At 50.5% G+C, this 17,571-nt stretch overlaps 1 protein-coding gene across 3 annotated transcripts in view; it reads right to left on the minus strand.

Annotated features, from left to right (window-relative positions):
• Nucleotides 1–15,872, minus strand: part of SEMA4A (semaphorin 4A) — a 26,991-nt gene extending 11,119 nt beyond the window's left edge. Inside the window, exons 1-12 of one of the 3 annotated variants that reach the window (XM_023516448.1) lie at nucleotides 15,790–15,872; nucleotides 14,468–14,632; nucleotides 12,538–12,677; nucleotides 11,301–11,465; nucleotides 9,381–9,541; nucleotides 7,811–7,873; nucleotides 7,451–7,549; nucleotides 7,124–7,223; nucleotides 6,406–6,522; nucleotides 5,675–5,799; nucleotides 5,409–5,581; nucleotides 3,853–4,003 (exon numbers count right to left, since the gene is read on the minus strand). In XM_023516448.1, coding sequence (XP_023372216.1) covers nucleotides 3,853–4,003; nucleotides 5,409–5,581; nucleotides 5,675–5,799; nucleotides 6,406–6,522; nucleotides 7,124–7,223; nucleotides 7,451–7,549; nucleotides 7,811–7,873; nucleotides 9,381–9,541; nucleotides 11,301–11,436 — 1,125 coding nt within the window. In that variant the 5' untranslated portion in view covers nucleotides 11,437–11,465; nucleotides 12,538–12,677; nucleotides 14,468–14,632; nucleotides 15,790–15,872. Of the gene's footprint in view, nucleotides 1–3,852; nucleotides 4,004–5,408; nucleotides 5,582–5,674; nucleotides 5,800–6,405; nucleotides 6,523–7,123; nucleotides 7,224–7,450; nucleotides 7,550–7,810; nucleotides 7,874–9,380; nucleotides 9,542–11,300; nucleotides 11,466–12,517; nucleotides 12,827–14,467; nucleotides 14,633–15,789 lie in introns of all 3 variants that reach the window. The other 2 variants (XM_023516446.1, XM_012808565.2) reach the window with 2 other exon arrangements.
• Nucleotides 15,873–17,571: the final 1,699 nt, after the last annotated feature.

Consider the following 17,571-nt stretch of genomic DNA (forward strand, 5'->3'; position numbering starts at 1 on the left):
AGGACCCTGCGGTCCCAGCTACTTGGGAGGCTGAGGCAGGAGACTTGCTTGAGCCCAGGAGTTGGAGGTTGCTGTGAGCTGTGATGCCACAGTACTCTACCCAGGGGGACAGTTTGAGGCTCTGTCTCAGAAAAAAAAAAAGGTACTGGGGTTACATGTCCTCAAAACATATTTGTTGAGGCTCAGCACCCATAGCACAGTGGTTACAGCGCCAGCCACATATACCAAGCCTGGCAGGTTTGAACCCGACCCAGGCCAGCTAACCAACAATGACAGCTGCAACAAAAAATAGCCAGGGCATTGTGGGGGGCACCTGTAGTCCCAGCTACTCGGGAGGCTGTGAGGCAAGAGAATCGCTTAAGCCCAAGAGTTTGAGGTTGCTGTGAGCTGTGATGCCATAGCATTCTACTGAGGGCGACATAGTGAGATTCTGTCTCAAAATAAATAAATAAACAAATATTTGTTGAATGAGGTATGGCAGCCCACTTAATATTTGTTGAATGAAAAGGAAATAGGAAGAAATAGTTCAAGGAAACTTTGCAAAACTTAAGGAACTCAATTTCCATCCTGAAGTGGCCCAGTGAGTACCCAGCACAATAAATGAACAGAGTTCCATGGAATCACCATGAAATTTCAAAACACCAGGGACAAAGAAAAGGTGCTATAAGAGGAAAAAAGACAGGTTACATTCAGTGGGTCAGGGATTAAAATAACTTTGAACTTCTTAACAGCAGATCTGAAAGCTAAAAGCAAGGCCTTTAAAGTTTGATGAAAAATTGTTTCTATTCTATTTTTTTTTATTTTTATTTTTTAGAGACAAAGTCTCACTATGTAGCCCTCAGTAGAGTGCTGTGGAGTCACAGCTCATGGCAACCCCACTCCTGGGCTTAGGAGATTCTCTTGTCTCAGCCTCCTGAGTAACTGGGACTACAGGCACCTGCCACAATGCCCGCCTATTATTTTTCTTGCAGTTTGGCTGGGGTGGGATTTGAACCCACCACCCTCAGTATATGGGGCTGGCGCCCTACTCACTGAGCCACAGGTGCCACCCAAAACTGTTTCTATTTTAGAATTACACATACCAGCCAAGCTATCATTCAAGGTCTCAAAATATTTTAGCTGCATATATCTTTTTCCAGGAATCTGTGGAGGATAACCTCCACTAGAATGAGATAGTTTAAAAAAAAAAAAAAAGAAGAAGAAGGCACGGGATGCAAGAAACACAAGATCTGTAGCAGGAAAAGAGGCAAAAGAAATCCCCAGGATGATGAGGATGACAACTGTGCTCCAGATGTAGAGGGCCCCCAGTCAAGACTAGAGCAGATACATATGCAGGGTCTCTAGCAGATGAAACTGTTAGAATAGCTAACAGGTGCTAGGTGCAGTGGGTCACACCTGTAACCCCAGCTACTTAGCTGAGGCACGAGGATTGCTTGAGGCCAGTTCAAGACCCTCTTGGACAAAACAGCAAGATTCCAGCTCAAAAAAAAAAAAGAGAAAGAATAGGGCGGTGCCTGTGGCTCAAGGAATAGGGCGCCAGCCCTATATGCTGGAGGTGGAGGGTTCAAACCCAGCTCCGTCTGTCTTTTTGTTTGTTTTGGAAACAGAGCCCTGGGGTTGAGTGACATGGCGTCATAGCTCACAGCAACCTCAAACTCTTGGGCTCATTGATTCTCTTGCCTCAGCCTCCTGAGTAGCTGGGACTACAGGTGCTCACCGCTCACCACAACACCCACATATTTTTTAGAGACGAAGACTCATTCTGGCTCAGGCTGGTCTTGAACTCCTGAGCTCAAGCAATCTCCTGCCTCAGCCTCCCAGAGTGTGGATTACAGGTCTGAACCACCGTGCCTGGCCCTAATAGATAGGTCTGTCTTGAAAATATATTCAGATAATTCAAGAAGAGTTTGGAGTTGAATTAAAGAAAAGGGCTTAGGAAACAAAGCAAGCAAAGAAATTAAGATAATTACTAACCTTGGCCAGGTGCAATGGTTCATGCCTGTAATCCTAGCACTCTGGGAGGCCAAGGCAGGTGGAATACTTGAGCTCAGGAGTTTGAGACCAGCCTGAGCAAGAGCAAGATCCAATTTCTTTTCTTTTTTTTTTTTTTTTTTTTGAGGCAGAGCCTCAAGCTGTCCCCCTGGGTAGAGTGTTGTGGCATCACAGCTCACAGCAACCTCCAACTCCTGGGCTCAAGCTAGTCTCCTACCTCTGCCTCCCAAATAGCTGTGACCACGGACGCCCACCACAACGCCCGGCTGTTTTTTGGTTGCAGCATCATTGTTATTTGGTGGGCCTGGGCTGGATTCGAACCTACCACCTTAGGTGTATGTGGCTGGCTCCTTAGCCACTTGAGCCACAGGCGCCAAGCTGACCCAATTTCTACTAAAAATAGAAAAATTGAGGCAAGAGGATTGCTTGAGGCCAAGAGTTTGAGGTTGCTGTGATAATGTATGGCATTATCATCAATTAATGATAATGCCATGGCACTCTACCCAGTACTACAGAGTGAGACTCTGTCTCCAAAAAAATAAAATAAAAAGATAATCACTAACCTTAGGCAAGCCAAAAATTATGCAAAAAGGAAAAATAATCATAGCTCAGGTGGCACCTGTTGCTCAAAAGAGTAGGGCGCCAGCCCCATATACCAGAGGTGACAGGTTCAAACCCAGCCCCAGCCAAAAACTACAAAAAAATAATAGCTCACTACCTGGTTCAGCTGTGAATACTAAGATTAGTCATACAGTAAATGTTGGTCTAACTGAAATTACTGCTAAGCCGGGCTATAGGTTGTGGGTGGGTGTAGTCACTGTATGCTAGTCAGCTAATTTGGAGGTGAGGGGCATGGAAATCCTGACTTTTAGTGTTTATTGATTTCTGTGGTATGTATTTCCACCACGGTGAATCTCAATCTACCAATGTAATGTCACTAAACGTGAATTTGGAAAGAGATATATAAAAACAGTTCCTGCTAGTTGCTGCAAGCCAGTTCCAGCACACCAGTGAATGGGGGTGGTGTGGGTGGGGTAGCACCTTCTAGAAGGAGAATCCAATACATACTGTCTGAAACTAAAATATCAAGAAGTAGCAATACAGCATAGTATTAGAGATTTTGAGATAAATACGAAAGGATCAGCTAAAAGTGCTAAAGGAGAGGAAAGTGGAGGATAGGGCATAGAGGTGTTTTTTGTAACCTGCAGAAATACTTGATTCTTTAAATCATGTACAGATATAACTGATTTTTTAAAAGTTAAATAAGGCAGAGCACAGTGGCTCACGCCTATAATCCTAGCACTCTGGGTGGCAGAGGCGGGTAGATTGCTTGAGCTCACGAGTTTGAGATCAGCCTGAGCAAAAGCGAGACCCTGTCTCTACTAAAATAGAAAAACTGAGGCAAGAGGAACCCTTGAGCCCAAGAGCTGGAGGTTACTGTGAACTGTGATGCCACAATACCCTACCCACGGCAAGAGCTTGAGTGAGACTCTGTCTCAAAAAAAATAAATAAATAAGAAAGAAAGAAATGCAGGTGGAGATGCCAAGACTGTCCTTGGCAGATGGCTCACATCCCCCAGTTTCCTCAGTGATATACCCAAATAATGGTGAGCACACAGCCTTGCAGGGCAGGTGGCTCTGACAGCTGCTCTGTGTATAGGACACTGTTGGCCACCTGTGGAATGTGGGTGGCTGTTTCAGGGTTAAATTAGTAGGCAGGACAGATGGGGTGGGAGCACTGACACTTACTGGGTTTTTACTATGCCATGCATGATAAAAGCTTTCTACACACATGCGACATCTGTGTCTGTATGTGTGGTTCTTTGCTCAGTGGAGGGACTGGGGGGTATAAGTACTCACACTGCCTGGCCGGGGGTTGGTCTCAGGGCCCCTATAAGTAGTCCAGCGTGAAGTTTCTTTGTTCAACTCCTTGTACTTCCCCTTGAAGACACGCTCAATGTCGGTGAGAGAGAAGGCACAAACTGCAGAGCTCTTGGTCCCACCAACCTGCCTGAAAATAGCCAGAGGAGATGTTGTCTATGGTCTTCTCTGCTATAACAGGCAGCTCCCTCTCTGGCCTATCCTCAGTAAGAAACCCCGAGAGGTTACACTTTTCCTTGCTGTTCTAGCAAGGCCTAAGAGAGCCCTGTGGAGTTCTCTGACTCTGGCTCTTGGCCAATCATAGGATCTGAAGTATGATTATCCTTAATGGGAATTAATTGGGGCTAATCCCCTGGGGTGGCTCCTGCCTGTCCTGCGTAGGCTGGGCTTGGCCCATGGGAGGGGGAATGTAACCTGTTCCAGATTGGCTCTACATGAAGCCCTCTTCCTTTGGGTCCCTTAGGTTCCTGGTCCTCAGAAAAATGACCAGCGCCTGACTGTCAGACTATTTTTATTTCTTCAGCCCTGGTTTGCAAAGACAGAATGTCTTGTCTGTCTACTTTGAACTCTATGGCTTCAAGTGATCTTCCTGCCTCAGCCTCCCGAGTAGCTGGGACTATAGGCACCCACCATAATGCCCAGCTAATATTTCCCTTTTTAGCACAGATGGCGTCTTGCTCTTGCTCAGGCTGGTCTGGAACTCCTGAGCTCAAGCTATCCTCCCACCTCAGGCTCCTGGAGGGCTAGGATTACAGGCGTGAGCTACCATGCCCAGCTTTTATGTCAAGCATTTGTAATGTGCTGGCCCTATCCCTGGCTTTTTGCATCCTCTCTTTATTCCTCTTGTATTTTATTTTACTTACTCTTTTTTTTTTTTTTTGAGACAGAGCCTCAAGCTGTCGCCCAGGGTAGAGTGCCATGGCGTCACAGCTCACAGTAAACTCCAAATGCCTGGGCTTAAGCGATTCTCTTACCTCAGCCTCCCAAGTAGCTGGGACTACAGGCACCCACCACAACGCCCAGCTATTTTTTGGTTGTAGTTGTCATTGTTTGGCAGGCCCAGGCTAAATTCGAACCCACCAGCTCTGGTGTATTCGGGTGGCACCTTAGCCGCTTGAGCTACAGGTGCTGAGCCATTACTTATGTTTTTTGAGAAAGTCTTACTCTGTTGTCCAGGCTAGAGTGCTGTGTCGTGAGCCCAGCTCACAATAACCTCAAACTCCTAGGCTCAAGCAATCTTCTTGCCTCAGCCTCCCATGTACTTATCTGTTTTAATGATTTTAATGTCTGACTTTCGTAAACTACTTCCTATCTTTTTCAGAACCAGGAAGAATATAAACTAGTTAGCACCTCCCTGAGTTTTATTTTTCACAGCTATATAAAGGGCACAAATCAAATTCCTGGGAGGGGTGACAGTGTGATGCCTTTCTATGTAAAGTGCAGAGTTGGAGCTCGCTCATGCCAATTCCTGCCTCCTTCACCTGCCGGGGCCACACTGGACTCAGACCCACACCAGTACCCGCCCTGCTGCTCACCACTGGGAGGTGAAGACTGCGTAGATGTGGGGAGCTGTAGAAGAGTTGGCGGGCAGCAGGACCGCGTGGCGTATGACGTTGAAGGGCAACTGCCCTGGCTGGGTGCAGAGCAGCTGAGCCTTCAGGAAAGTTGTCCACTTCTTCTGCAGCAGCTTCTCACCACCCACGTCATTCTGTGGGCGGGGGAGGGGGGAGTCAGTCCCGCCCCGCCCCGCTCTCATTGGGCCTCTGAGCACTTAGCCCTGCCTCCCTCGCAGGCTACAGACCTTGCAGACTTGAGCCACCCGGGACGTGTGGAGTTTCTCGAAGAAGTCAAACTCGCTGGCGGTCTCCTCGAAGAAAAAGTAGACTACCTGCGTCGAAGGGATGGCTGCCACGAAGGAGGCGTCCGCTGCAGAGACAGGGCAGAGGGACTGAGCACTTCTTGTCCTGGGTTCTCCTTGGACAAGGGACAGGCTGTCTTCCATTAGCCTGTCGAGGGCTGGCGATGGAGTGGGATGATGGTACTTCTTTAATGTATTTATATAAGGTGAAAGCTTCTTTTTTTTTTTTTTTTTTTTTTTTGAGACAGAGCCTCAAGCTGTCCCCCTGGGTAGAGTGCTATGGCATCAAAGCTCACAGCAACCTCCAACTCCTGGGCTCAAGCGAGTCTCCTGCCTCAGCCTCCCAAGTAGCTGGGACTACAAGTGTCGGCCACAACACCTGGCTATTTTTTGGTTGCAGCCATCATTGTTGTTTGGCGGCCGGGCTGGATTGGAACCTACCAGCTTAGGTGTATGTGGCTGGCGCCTTAGCCACTTGAGCCACAGGCACCGAGCCAAGGTGAAAGCTTCTTGAGAACAAGAAGCTTTGTCTTCTTCCCTGCTAGATCCCCTGAGCCTAACAGTAATGCACATAGTGTGCCCTCAACTAGTGAGAGTTGAGTGAAGTAACAGCAATTTCCTGTCCTAGGTCTCAGGAAAGGGGGCCAGACGCTGGCTGGGGGTCAGGTCCTTACGATGCAGCCAGCGGAGGAAGTTGTCAGTCTTGAGGATAGGCTGGGATCCCAGCGTGCGCATCAGGATGGGTTCACTGCCCAGGAAGTTGTTCATGGTGCCGGAGTAAAGCATCCCATCTGGGGGAGTGGAGGGGCAGGGGAGGAGAATTTACCAAGTGGAAGACTGACTGCCCTCCCCCCACAGACCTGCCTCTGAAGTCGGCCTCAGGGTCAGTCTCTGGGTCATTTCTGCACCTTCCTGAGGAGCCCCAGAGCCTGGCTCCCCACCACTACCACTGAGCACTTTCCTAGGCCCCTCTCTCCCATTTGGGATACATGTATAAAATGTATACTGCCAGCCCTTGCGGCCTCTGTGTCTAGCTACTTTCCAGACTTTCTTTGGCTACTCCCTCTCACACCCAGCTGAAACACTTGCCAAGAAGACTGTCTGATCTCAGAAAGTGACACCTTGGGCCCTACCTTTCTCCTCCTGGAATGCTTTTATTGCCCATCTATCCACCTATCTTTCAAGGTCCTGCTCAAAAGTCAAAGGCCACCTCATCCAGGAAGTCAAGTGGAAGTTTGTAGTGGTTGGCATGAAGTCCCCAGGGCCATGACTTCTTTGTAACTCCTTCAGGAGTTCACACAGTGCAATTTGTTAAACAAATGACTAAATCTCAGGTCTCTTCTTTACCTGATACTTCCCCAGGCTCTGGGGACAGGGAAACCTGGTACTCACCCACCAAGACAGCTGTGTGCTTGTGGGCAGGGTCAAAGGGGCTCTGTCCTTTCCCTTCCATGACCTCCGAGATGGACAACAGGGAAGAGTCTTGGAGTTCCTAGAGGGGGGGAGAGGCTGGGGGCCAGAACGCCAGGGTCTCACATCTGGGAAATGAGGGGCGGAGGGAGGAAGGGAGGGAGACACAGAGGGAAACGGGTCTGGGGCCAGGAAGCTCATGAGGACCTGAGTGTGGAAGACCAGTTTCCCAGAGCTACGGAGGAAAGCCTGGGATGGATGTGAGAAGAGACGCTCAAGAGCGTGAGAGCCAGGTACCAGATAACTCACAATGAAGGTACAAGCTGGGCTGAAGGCAAAGGTGCCGCAGGCGTAGAGATGGGTGGCATTGAAAGAAACCAGTACACGAATGAAGTTGAAACACTGTGTCTAGGAGAGACAGAAAATTCAGGCCTCTAGGCCACTCATCTCAAACACCTGAGCCCCCAGAGGCTGCCCCCTCACTTCTTAGTGGGGAGAAGGACTGGCCAATGGTGGGGCAATCCCTGTACATCTTTATAGAACATAATCCAGGTGATGATTGTGCAAACCAGTGTTCGCCACTGCCTGCCCAACCTGAGGTCATCCAGTGACAGTCTAGGGACTCCAGGGCTCTCTACCCAGAGCCCCCACACCTCCACTTCCACTTACCTCATTGCTCTTCTTCTTGAAGGTACATTCACTCTTTTTTTTGTCACTGGCTGGCCAGGGTATCTGAAAATGGGGAGTTGGAGGTAGAAGATGAAAAGAGATGAGGTCTTCAGCTCTGTGACCTTCAATCCCCTCCTCAGCTCTGGCATGAAATCACTAGCAGGCACAGGGGTTAGTGACATGTTAATAGGTGGTAATGACATCAATTTGTGACCACAGCTATGACACTGACAATACTGATATTCATCAGACACAGATCCTTGGTGTAACATGGCCTAAGGAATCAGACAAGCTGAGTTTGAATGTAGGTTCAATCCCTCACTGAGCGATCCTGGTCAATTTTGTAGGTGGTTGGTCAAGTGGCATAGTAAAGCATCTATCTAATGCATGCATGGCACACACACCAGCTGCTGTCAAACCACACATTTCCTAGGGAAATTGTTAAAAAAATGTTGGTTCCTGGGTCACCTTGGAGAATATAACTTTTTTTTTCTTTTGGCCAGGGTTGGGTTTAAACCCACCACCTCCAGCATATGGGGCCAGCACTCTACCCTTTGAGCCACAGGTGCCACCCAGAATCTAACTTTTTACCCATACTGTATGTGTGTAGGTGGCCACAGACAACATGTTAAGCAGCACAAAGGAAGGAGGTGGTCAGTGTCCCCCACACTGCTCCATTAGTAGGGGAACTATAACACAGAAACCTCAGGGATTTCTACCTAGTAGGTAGATTATCAAATTATTGCTATAAGCAGCCATTAGAGAGAGAGAGAGAGAGAGAGAGCGAGAGCTTCAAGCTGTCACCCTGGGTAGAGTACAGTGGCATCACAGCTCACAGCAACCTCAAACTCCTGGGCTTAAGCGATTCTTTGCCTTAGCCTCCCAAGTAGCTGGGAATACAGGCACCCGCCACAACATCTGGCTATTTTTTGTTGCAGTTTGGCAGTCATTGTCATTTGTCAGACCCAGGCTGGGTTTGAACCCACCAGCTCTGGTGTATGTGGCTGGCACCTTAGCTGCTTGAGCTACAGGCACCAAGCCTTTAGCAGTTAATATTATTCAACCAGTACTCATGATTCCGATGAATGGTGAAGCCACTATAATATTTTGTGTCTGTTATATTGTCAAGATATAGGCTTGGCACCCACAGCTCAGTGATTAGGGCACCAGCCACATACACCAAGGCAGGCAAGTTCAAACCCAGCCCAGGCCTGCTAAACAACAATGACAATAACAACAATGACAATAACAACAACAACAAATAGCAGGGTGTTGTGGCAGGCGCCTGTAGTCTCAGCTACTTGGGAGGCTGAGGCAAGAGAATCACTTAAGCCCAAGAGTTAGAGGTGCTGTGAGCTGTGATGCCGCCACAGTACTCTACCAAGGGTGACATAATGAAACTCTGTCTTAAAAAAACCCAAAAAGATATATATTACAGGAATTGCTGATTATGGCTGATTATAGATACTAGCAATTGGCCTGTTATTTATGCTTATACAGCCCAGGTGCGGTGCAGCTACAGGCCCACTCCTCACTCCCAATTCATATCCTTTATCCTTGGCCTCTTTACCATGTTCTTCAGCCTTGGGACCCCTGGATCCTGGATATTTAAGGCCAGAATGGCCTCTCGAGCCCCCACATAGAGAGTGTTTCTATCACCACTCAGGAGCAGACTGTCAAAATCCTGGAGCCCCTTCTGGTGGAAGAAGCCAAGTGTCCTGCGTCCATCTCCTGTTGGAGGTGTGAGAAAGAGAGAGTGATGAAGCTTTGGCAGCTGGACCTGCCCTTCTCCACCTGCAGCTTTCCTGATTATCCCACCCAAAAGCAGCCAGACAAGAAGAAGGTTTGCATGTTGAGCCCAGAGTAGGGAGAAGAGGCAGGCAGAGACAGGGCAATGATAGCCTGGTGATGGGGGAGAGCAGCCTGCACCTGTGACAAAGGGACAGGAAATAAAAAGAGAGATAATGGATGCTCTTCCTGGCCCAGGAGTGCTGCAGTAGTGAGGACACCTTGGTCCCCACTGGGAGGGGGGACAGCAGGCAAACCCACTGACAGGAAGATGTTGGCAACCGCAAGCAGGAAAGCTAGATATAGATAAGACTGTGTGTCAGAGGGTCCCCTCGCCACCTCACCCCACCCCTACTTCTTTCCCCTCCTGTAACAGGAAATTTCCACTACTAGAATAACTGCAAACAGAAAGGAAGCATTGTTCTTCAAAGGTCCATGTAGGCATGCCACATGGGCAGAGGAGGTGAGCCTGGTACTCTCCAGGACCAAGAGGTGGAGTAGGGGAGTAAAGTGCGGCAAAGTGCTAGAAGGACCAGCCTGGTGGGGGGATGTCTCCTGGAGGTCAGCCCTCACCTAGAGCTGTCTCAACTCCTCAAGTTACAGAATCGATTGCCGTGTAGTGTGACTGACTGGCTGATCATCTGTCATTGCTTGAGACTGTGACCATTAGAGGGCAGAGACTGAGTCTTGTTCGTGTTTGTGTTCCCAGCATCCAACATAGAGGAAGCCTCTCTATCAATGGACAACATAAGGGCTAGGCATGGTGGCTCATCCCTATAATCCTAGCACTTTGGGAGGTCAAGTTAGTGGATCACCTGAGCTCACAAGTTCGAGACTAGCCTGAGCAAGAGCAAGACCTTGTCTCTCAAAAAAAAAAAAAGTAGCTGGGCACGGTGGTGGGTGCCTGTAGTCCAAGCTACTTAAGAGGCTGAGGCAAGAGGACTGCTTAAGTCCAGGAGTCTGAGGTTGCTGTGAGGTATGATATCACAGCACTCTAGTGGGGGCAAGAAAGTGAGACTCTGTATAAAAAAAAGGAAATGGGCAATATACATTTCCTTTACTGGGTTGCCCTAGAAAGATGCTAAAGACACAGGTCCAGAGCCCCTGCCCCTACAACTCCTACAGGGTCTATGTCCTTGCCCTGAACCTTCTGAGGAGAGAGGGCCAGCACCCCCCACAGCCTCAGTAAGAAGCCAGTCGAGCTATGCTTGTGTGAGGGTCCCAGGACCCATATCCCAGCCACACTATTCTACAGTACTGGGTATGCCATGGTCAGCATGATCTGTGTGGGTAGCATGGGTTCGGTGTGCTCTGGGTCCGTCCATAGATGGTCTTCCAGCGTGGGACTTAAGTTTGGGGCATTTGGGAGTATGACATCAGTTAAGGCTTTGGGGTGCCCAGGCTGGTGACAATGACATTTAAGGAGAGAAAGAAAAATCACCAACTTTGGAGAATTAGAAGGAGCAGTGGCCCTGGACCCCAGGCCCCTCTCTTCCCTTTTTTCAATCTGTACCTTAAGTGGGTTTCCTCTCAGTTTGAACTTCTATTTCTGTCTGTCTGTCTCAGGCCCTGTCTCCCCCCGGCATCTCTCTGTGTGTCTCCATTTCTCCATGTCCATCCTCCTCCACTGTGTTTCCGCCCTCTCCTTCCGCCATCCTTCTCGATGCTGCCATCCCACACTTCCTGGCCACCAGACACTTACCTGCATAGTATTTGACCCTGGGCATGGGCCCCTGCCCGCCTCCCTCTGCTGTCGTTGGCAGGAGCAGCTGGAGAAGTTGGAAGAGGAAAAGACCCAGGAGGCTCCAGGGGTCCAGGCCCAGGGCTGGGAGGGCCATGCTCAGCCACAGGCTGTCACCAGATGGCTCTGGGGAAACAGGCACCAGGCACTTTCTGGGTGAGTAGTCCTTACCACATCCCCCTGGGGACCAATCAGTAAGCCCCAGGCAGCAGAAGTGGGGGGAAGGGTAGTTCCCTATGTGGAGGTGCCTCAGAGTCTATTCTATGACCCTCACAGGCCTCAGCCTGCTGCGTCCTGTCCCCTCCGGGTGGAAGCCCAGGTATTCTCTATCCTTCCTTTTCTGTTCTCTTCTCACAGCAACTCTGCTCAGCCTGCTTTCATCTCGCCCTCAGTGAAGTCCTTTGTGCCTTTCCTCCTTTACCTTCTCTATTCCCGAAGCCCACAGTCACACAGTCAAACCCACAGCTTGGCCCTGGGCAGGGGACCTTCTGGGGAGCAGGTTCCTGTGCTCAAAGTATAAATTTCTCAGACCTTTCTCTTCTGCCACTTTCAGACCTGTTGGCACTTTTGTGCCTCATACTTCCCATCCCCCCATCCAGGCCAACAGACCAGGTCTGAGCCAGCCTACTCTCCCACAGCCCAGCTGGGCTAAGGGTCTTTGACACTCAGGCCCATCTGACCTGCTTCTTTCAGGGAGGCAATGAGAGTTTATCCCACCAGGTTGGCTTTCAGCATTTCCTGGGAAGTGGCCTCTGCAGCGCCGGCTCCCGGCTCCCAGCCCCTGGCTCCCAGCCCCCAGCTCCCCTCTTTCCTTGTCTTTGCTCCTGCTATTGGCCTCCTTGGGCCTCTGCACAGTTCTCCCTAAGTCTACCAACCCAAAGCCAACCATCTCACCTCACATACCCTAGAACCAGCCACAGTGGGAACCCCAGTGTTCCAACTCTGGGGCAGGGGTGCCATCCAAGACAAAGAAGGAGGGGTTCCCAGGTCCCAGAAGTAAAGGACAGAAGGCTCAGCCTGGCTGGAACGGCAGCACGGCCCTCCAGGTGCCCATCATGCCAAAACCAGCACTGGGAGCTCTGGGCCAGGGAAACCAGAATTTCCACCTCTCGCGAGTTGTGACAGATCCTGACTTGGGCGGAAGTTGGTAAATTGGGAGGGAATAAAAAGAGGCTCACCCACATCTCAGGAGGCATACCTCTCTTTCTGGCTCCTCTTGCCTCAGTCCATCCAGAAGGTTTAAAAGGCCCTCTAGGTCATTCCAACAAGTCCTCTGCCTCTTCACCATGTCACACCCAGTCTAACCAGCCCGGCAGTGGTTTCTCCTGTTGCATAAGGCTCCCCAGATACCAGATACGAGACGTGACAATGTCTCTCGTATTCCTCTTTTCACTTACCCACAAGGTGGGGTCTCTCCACTCTTACCTACTGGGAAATCCCTGCAGCACTCTAGCCTTCAAGCCTCCCACTCTCAACTGGGCCATAATCTTTAAAAATAATACAATTGTATTAGCTCTTATCCCTGATTTTGCTGAGGAGGTCCCTCCTACAGTTTAATCTCCATCATTCTTAGGGTGGCATCAGGCCAGTAGGAGCTCCAGAAAACTTCCCATCTGAGGTCATGCTTAATGGAACACACTTCTGAGGCACCCAACCTCCCATGGTAGCTGTTCACCCCTCCCCAAAGGCTTTAGGGAACCTCATAATGCAGGGTTAATGAGGCATCTGGCGCCAAGAACTCCGTGACCTATAAAGTGGGTAAGTTGCTGCCCACTCAGCCAGTTCAGCTGACTGCAGGTTAAAAGAGCACAGACATCCCAGGGCTAATCCAAGTCTAATAAACAATCCACCTCCATCTTAAACACACATTCCTCAGCTCCAGGAAGTCCTTCCTGTAGTGTAACTTCTATCCTTCTTGCTGCAGCACCAGCCAATGCGGGTGATGTTACAGCCCAAGTTACTCTTTAGAATTCCTTGTCTGAGTCCCCAGCCTTGTTCCATGTCTCTCAGTTTCCCCAGGAGTCAGTCTCAGACATATCCCTCCTGACAACTGTTTCTGTCAAGACTTGCATAACACTCCCCAGACTCTCCTGAAGGCTAGTGCCAGGTCCCTTCCAGGTTCTTAGAATCAAGGGAAAATCCCATATACCTAGACCCCACCTTCTGTGTTTCCCCAACCTTCAGCTCAGATCTGGGAAGCCAGGCTGCCCCTGGGGCCTCTCTGCTTAGACAGATTGGCTTATCTGGGTCACCGGGAGGAGTTTTGATGGGGGAAATGGGAGCAGTTCTAGCCCCACCCTCCCTGCCCAACAGCCTGTTCCCACCTCTCTGGAAGGGTAGACTCCATGTGCTACCCCCAGCTCCTCCTCCAGGACCCAGAGTCCTCCAGCCCCCACCTCCTCCACCCCAGCCCCTCCAGCCAATGTGAACAGTTTATACTGTCAGGCTTTAGTCCTCCCATCAATTTTGGTGAATAAGTACCACCATCATCCATTCACAGGTGAGGAAGGGAGGTTACACAGCTATAAGCCAAGTTAAATTCAGGTCTGCCTCATCCCAAAGCAAATCCCTCAGCTACACAGTCTCTGCAGAGTGCTGCCTACTCAGTCTTGCCTCTGCCCCGTGTAGGAAACTCGGTTCTGAGCCACCTGGATGGACGAGGCAAATGTGAGGGTGGGAGAGCAGCGAGCTGCCTCCTCTAGGCTGAGAAACATTTCAGGGGTGATTACTGACTCAGATGTAACAGAAACCACCCCAGAGAAAGACCATCAGGTGCCCCCTGCTGCCTCCGCAAGGGCCTCCTGGTGAAGAAGTACTGGGTAGGGAGGAAAGGCACTCTGCCCCAGCACCTGCCCTCAGCGCCAGAGCCTCCAGTCAGATCCAAAGTCTCACTCATAGCCAGGCTGTGCTTAAAAGGGCCCACACTCATTGTGATACTCTGCAGTTGCCCTCTTAAACTCTTGCAAATCTTAATAACTTTTAAACAAGGGGTGCCACACTCTCACTCTCCCTTGGGCTCCCCAGGTTAGGTACCAAGTCTTGCCCACAGCATGGAGGAAGCTCTGAGCTGATAGGCCCCCAGCTCCCAACGTGCAAATGAGGAAACCGAGGCCAAAGAGGGGAAGTACCTTAGCTGGGGTTGGAGTCAGGCAACAGGTCAGGTGGTGTTGGGCAAGGGAGCGGTCAGATGTTCAGGGACCAGGTCACAGGAGTCATGCCATCTTCATAGCCACTATCTGGAGGTTCCTCCAACCCACCTCTCCACATGCCCTGGAGCCCAGACTGGGGAACCCCTGTGACAATAAGACTGAGTTCAACCTCTCTCTGCTAAGTCCAGTTTTTCTTGAGACTCAGACCCCTCTCCACGTCTCTAAGACCATAGGGCACAGTGGCCCTTTCTTGCCAGGCTTATCCCAGGTAGAGGTCCAAACATGGGGAAACATGGAAAGAAATATAGGGGTTGATTCCCATTATATGTACTGAGTGCCCACCATGTGTAGGCACCAGAGATGTCCCCAGACCTCTACATCCTCAGATCCCTCACCCCTTCCCATTCCGGCTATCTCCCACCTTGGAGCCCCAACTCTCCAGGACTCAGCTTCCTTAGAACACTGCAGAGCATGGGTGCCTCACTGAAGGAGGGGGTCTCAGAGCCAGAAGAGAGGCCACTCCTGGCTTCACCAGTGACCTGGCAAGTCCAGCGTCCCTCACTTCCTTCTTCCACCCAGCCTCAGGTACAGCCCTCAGAGTACAGCCCTACCTGCCCTCCCCTCATCTGCTCTCTTTTTATGATCATAAGCAAGTCAAGTCAATTCATATGTACTGAGTGTCTGCCATGTGTAGGCACTAGGGATGTCCCCAAGCCTCTATACCCCCAGTGCCCCTACCCCTTCCCATTCCTCCTGGCCCCCAGCCTCTTGTCACTTGGCCAGCCCAATCACTCCTAAGCCCTTCCCTAGGGCCTCCCAGGTCCCCTCCTCCAGTCTGACTAGCCCTGGAAGGCTGTGCTGAGCATCCCACACAATGGCCCGACCCTTCTGTCTGCCCCCTCCTCGGGGCAAAGCCAGTGCCAGACAATGCCCGCCCCCTCCTTTCAGAGCCTTCTGTCAGTTCTGCTCCCTTACCTGGAGCCTGGGGGTGCCACAACGTTTCGTTCCCGCTGGAATGCCTGGCGCACTGGTTTCACAGTGCCTCAGTCCCTGCCACACCCCCACCCCCCTTCCCAACCCTATCCCGCCTCACTGGTCCTCAGTCACCATGGCAACCACATCTCTAAGTGGGAGGGACTAGAATCTCCCCATATTCTTCCTCCTCCTACCCGTGTCCCACTGTGCCCCACCTTCTGTGGCTCCTGGATCCACATGTGTGGAGAGGAAGGGCCCCAGATGTGGGGGAAGGTGAGGAGGGGGTGCACTGACAACCAGGTCCCTTGTTTAGCTCCTTTGCCCACCTTCAGGCAAGCCCACTGTGTAGATATTCCCAGCTGAGTTCAGAAGGTCCAGTGAGTCCAGTTCCCCTGTATGGCCAGTTTTTCTGTTTCCCTCTTCCCTGAGAACAGTGCGTGTACAGGGTAGACACACCTGGATGCCAGCCCAGCACTATACAAATTGAGTTAGCCAATGAGAGTGAAAATGATCCCATAAATAACTATGCAAATAAACCAAGGGACAAAGTCCCTGTCAAGAAGCCTTCTTTTTTTTTTTGAGACAGAATCTTTGTCCCTTGTCACTCTGGCTAGAGTACTGTGGCATCATAGCTCACAACAACCTAAACTCCTGGGCTCAAGCAATCCTCCTGCCTCAGCCTTCAGAGTAGCTGGGACTACAGGTGCCTGCCATGATGACCAGACAGTTTTTCTATTTTTAGTAGAGATGAGGTCTTGATTTTGCTCAGGTTGGTCTGAACTACTAAGCTCAAAGGATCCACCTGCTTCAGCCTCCAAGAGTGCTAAGATTACAGGCCAAAAGAAGCCCTCTTCTACTAATATTATCCTGACTTTCAAGAGAGGGGGTCCACTGCCAGGTTCAGGTTCTGCAATTTCTTCCCAGGTCACCACTCTGAAAGTAACTCCTCCAGAAGCCTTCTTTGGCTAACACCCCCTGAGACCTATTAGGAGGGAAAAGTTTGTGCTGCAGGAAGAGAAGTGAAGGGCAGACTTCAGAAAGGACTTCGCAAAGGTCTAGACTAGATTGGATGAAAAAGAGGCAAGACTGAGCTGGACTCTTTTCTATCCGGGAAGGAACAGAGACAGGTAGGGGTTTGGGTGAAATCTGGTTGTTGAGCCTCGTGTCTTCATCTAGCCCTGATCCCAAGCAACCCCATTCCTGGAACTCCTGTCCCTGCTGGGCCTTAACTTCTGCACTTGTAAGCTGAGGTATTGGAAAACCCCTTACAGACTGGCCTTCTCTGCTTGCAGGGGAACTGAAAAGGGCATCTTGAGGCTGGGAGTAAGAGTCCTGGCCCCTGGCCCATTGCCTATGATTTACTCTGTGACTCTGGGCAGGGCACTTGCCCTCTCTAGCCCACACAGGTAAAATAATGGCTTTTCAGCCTACCTGGGAGCAGCTTGGCTCCTCTCCAGACTTAGTAGTATTTTTTAGAAAAAGGAAATCAGTGTTCTGGTAATGGCCTGGCGCAGAGGGTTTCACAGGCCAAGACTAGTTCCCTTTTTTGGAATAGTGGTTGAGCATTTCCTTCTAGGGTGGGGCGGAGGGGGCACGACATGCCCTGAAAGCAGAAGTAACCCCCGGACAGAGCTGCTACTATGGCCCCCACTGCTTCCTGGCACTCCATCCTTAGCATCTAGGCCTTGGGGGTGCAGAGAGTGCCTATTTGTCCAGATGTCTTTCCCTCAAGACTAAGACATAGAGATTAGTTGGGGTTAAGATGGCAGGGGCTGCAGCAGGAAGGACGGAGATTGAACTGTACATGTAGGGAGACTTCACACCCCACTAGTGGATACTAAGTCCCAGCCCCTATTTTCTTCCCTAAGGGGAACTGGGCCCAATCTCTGTGGCAGAATCGGAAGAGGCTACATTTCTGAAATAACCCAGGGAATGGGGGAGCCTGCAGATCTCCCTCAGCTCCACTTCATTCTAGGTTACCTAGCTGGATTTCAGGGGCCTCTCTTGGCCTTGGCATATGAAGGTCAAAGTTTCCAGAAAGGAGCTAAATTGTCCTGATGAGAGAGCAAGGACTTGGGCCCTGGTGGTCGCCATAGCCACAGTTAGAA

The sequence above is a fragment of the Otolemur garnettii genome, unplaced genomic scaffold (genome assembly GCF_000181295.1).
Source record: "Otolemur garnettii isolate 467f Iridium unplaced genomic scaffold, OtoGar3 scaffold00091, whole genome shotgun sequence".
Taxonomy (NCBI): Eukaryota; Metazoa; Chordata; class Mammalia; order Primates; family Galagidae; genus Otolemur; species Otolemur garnettii.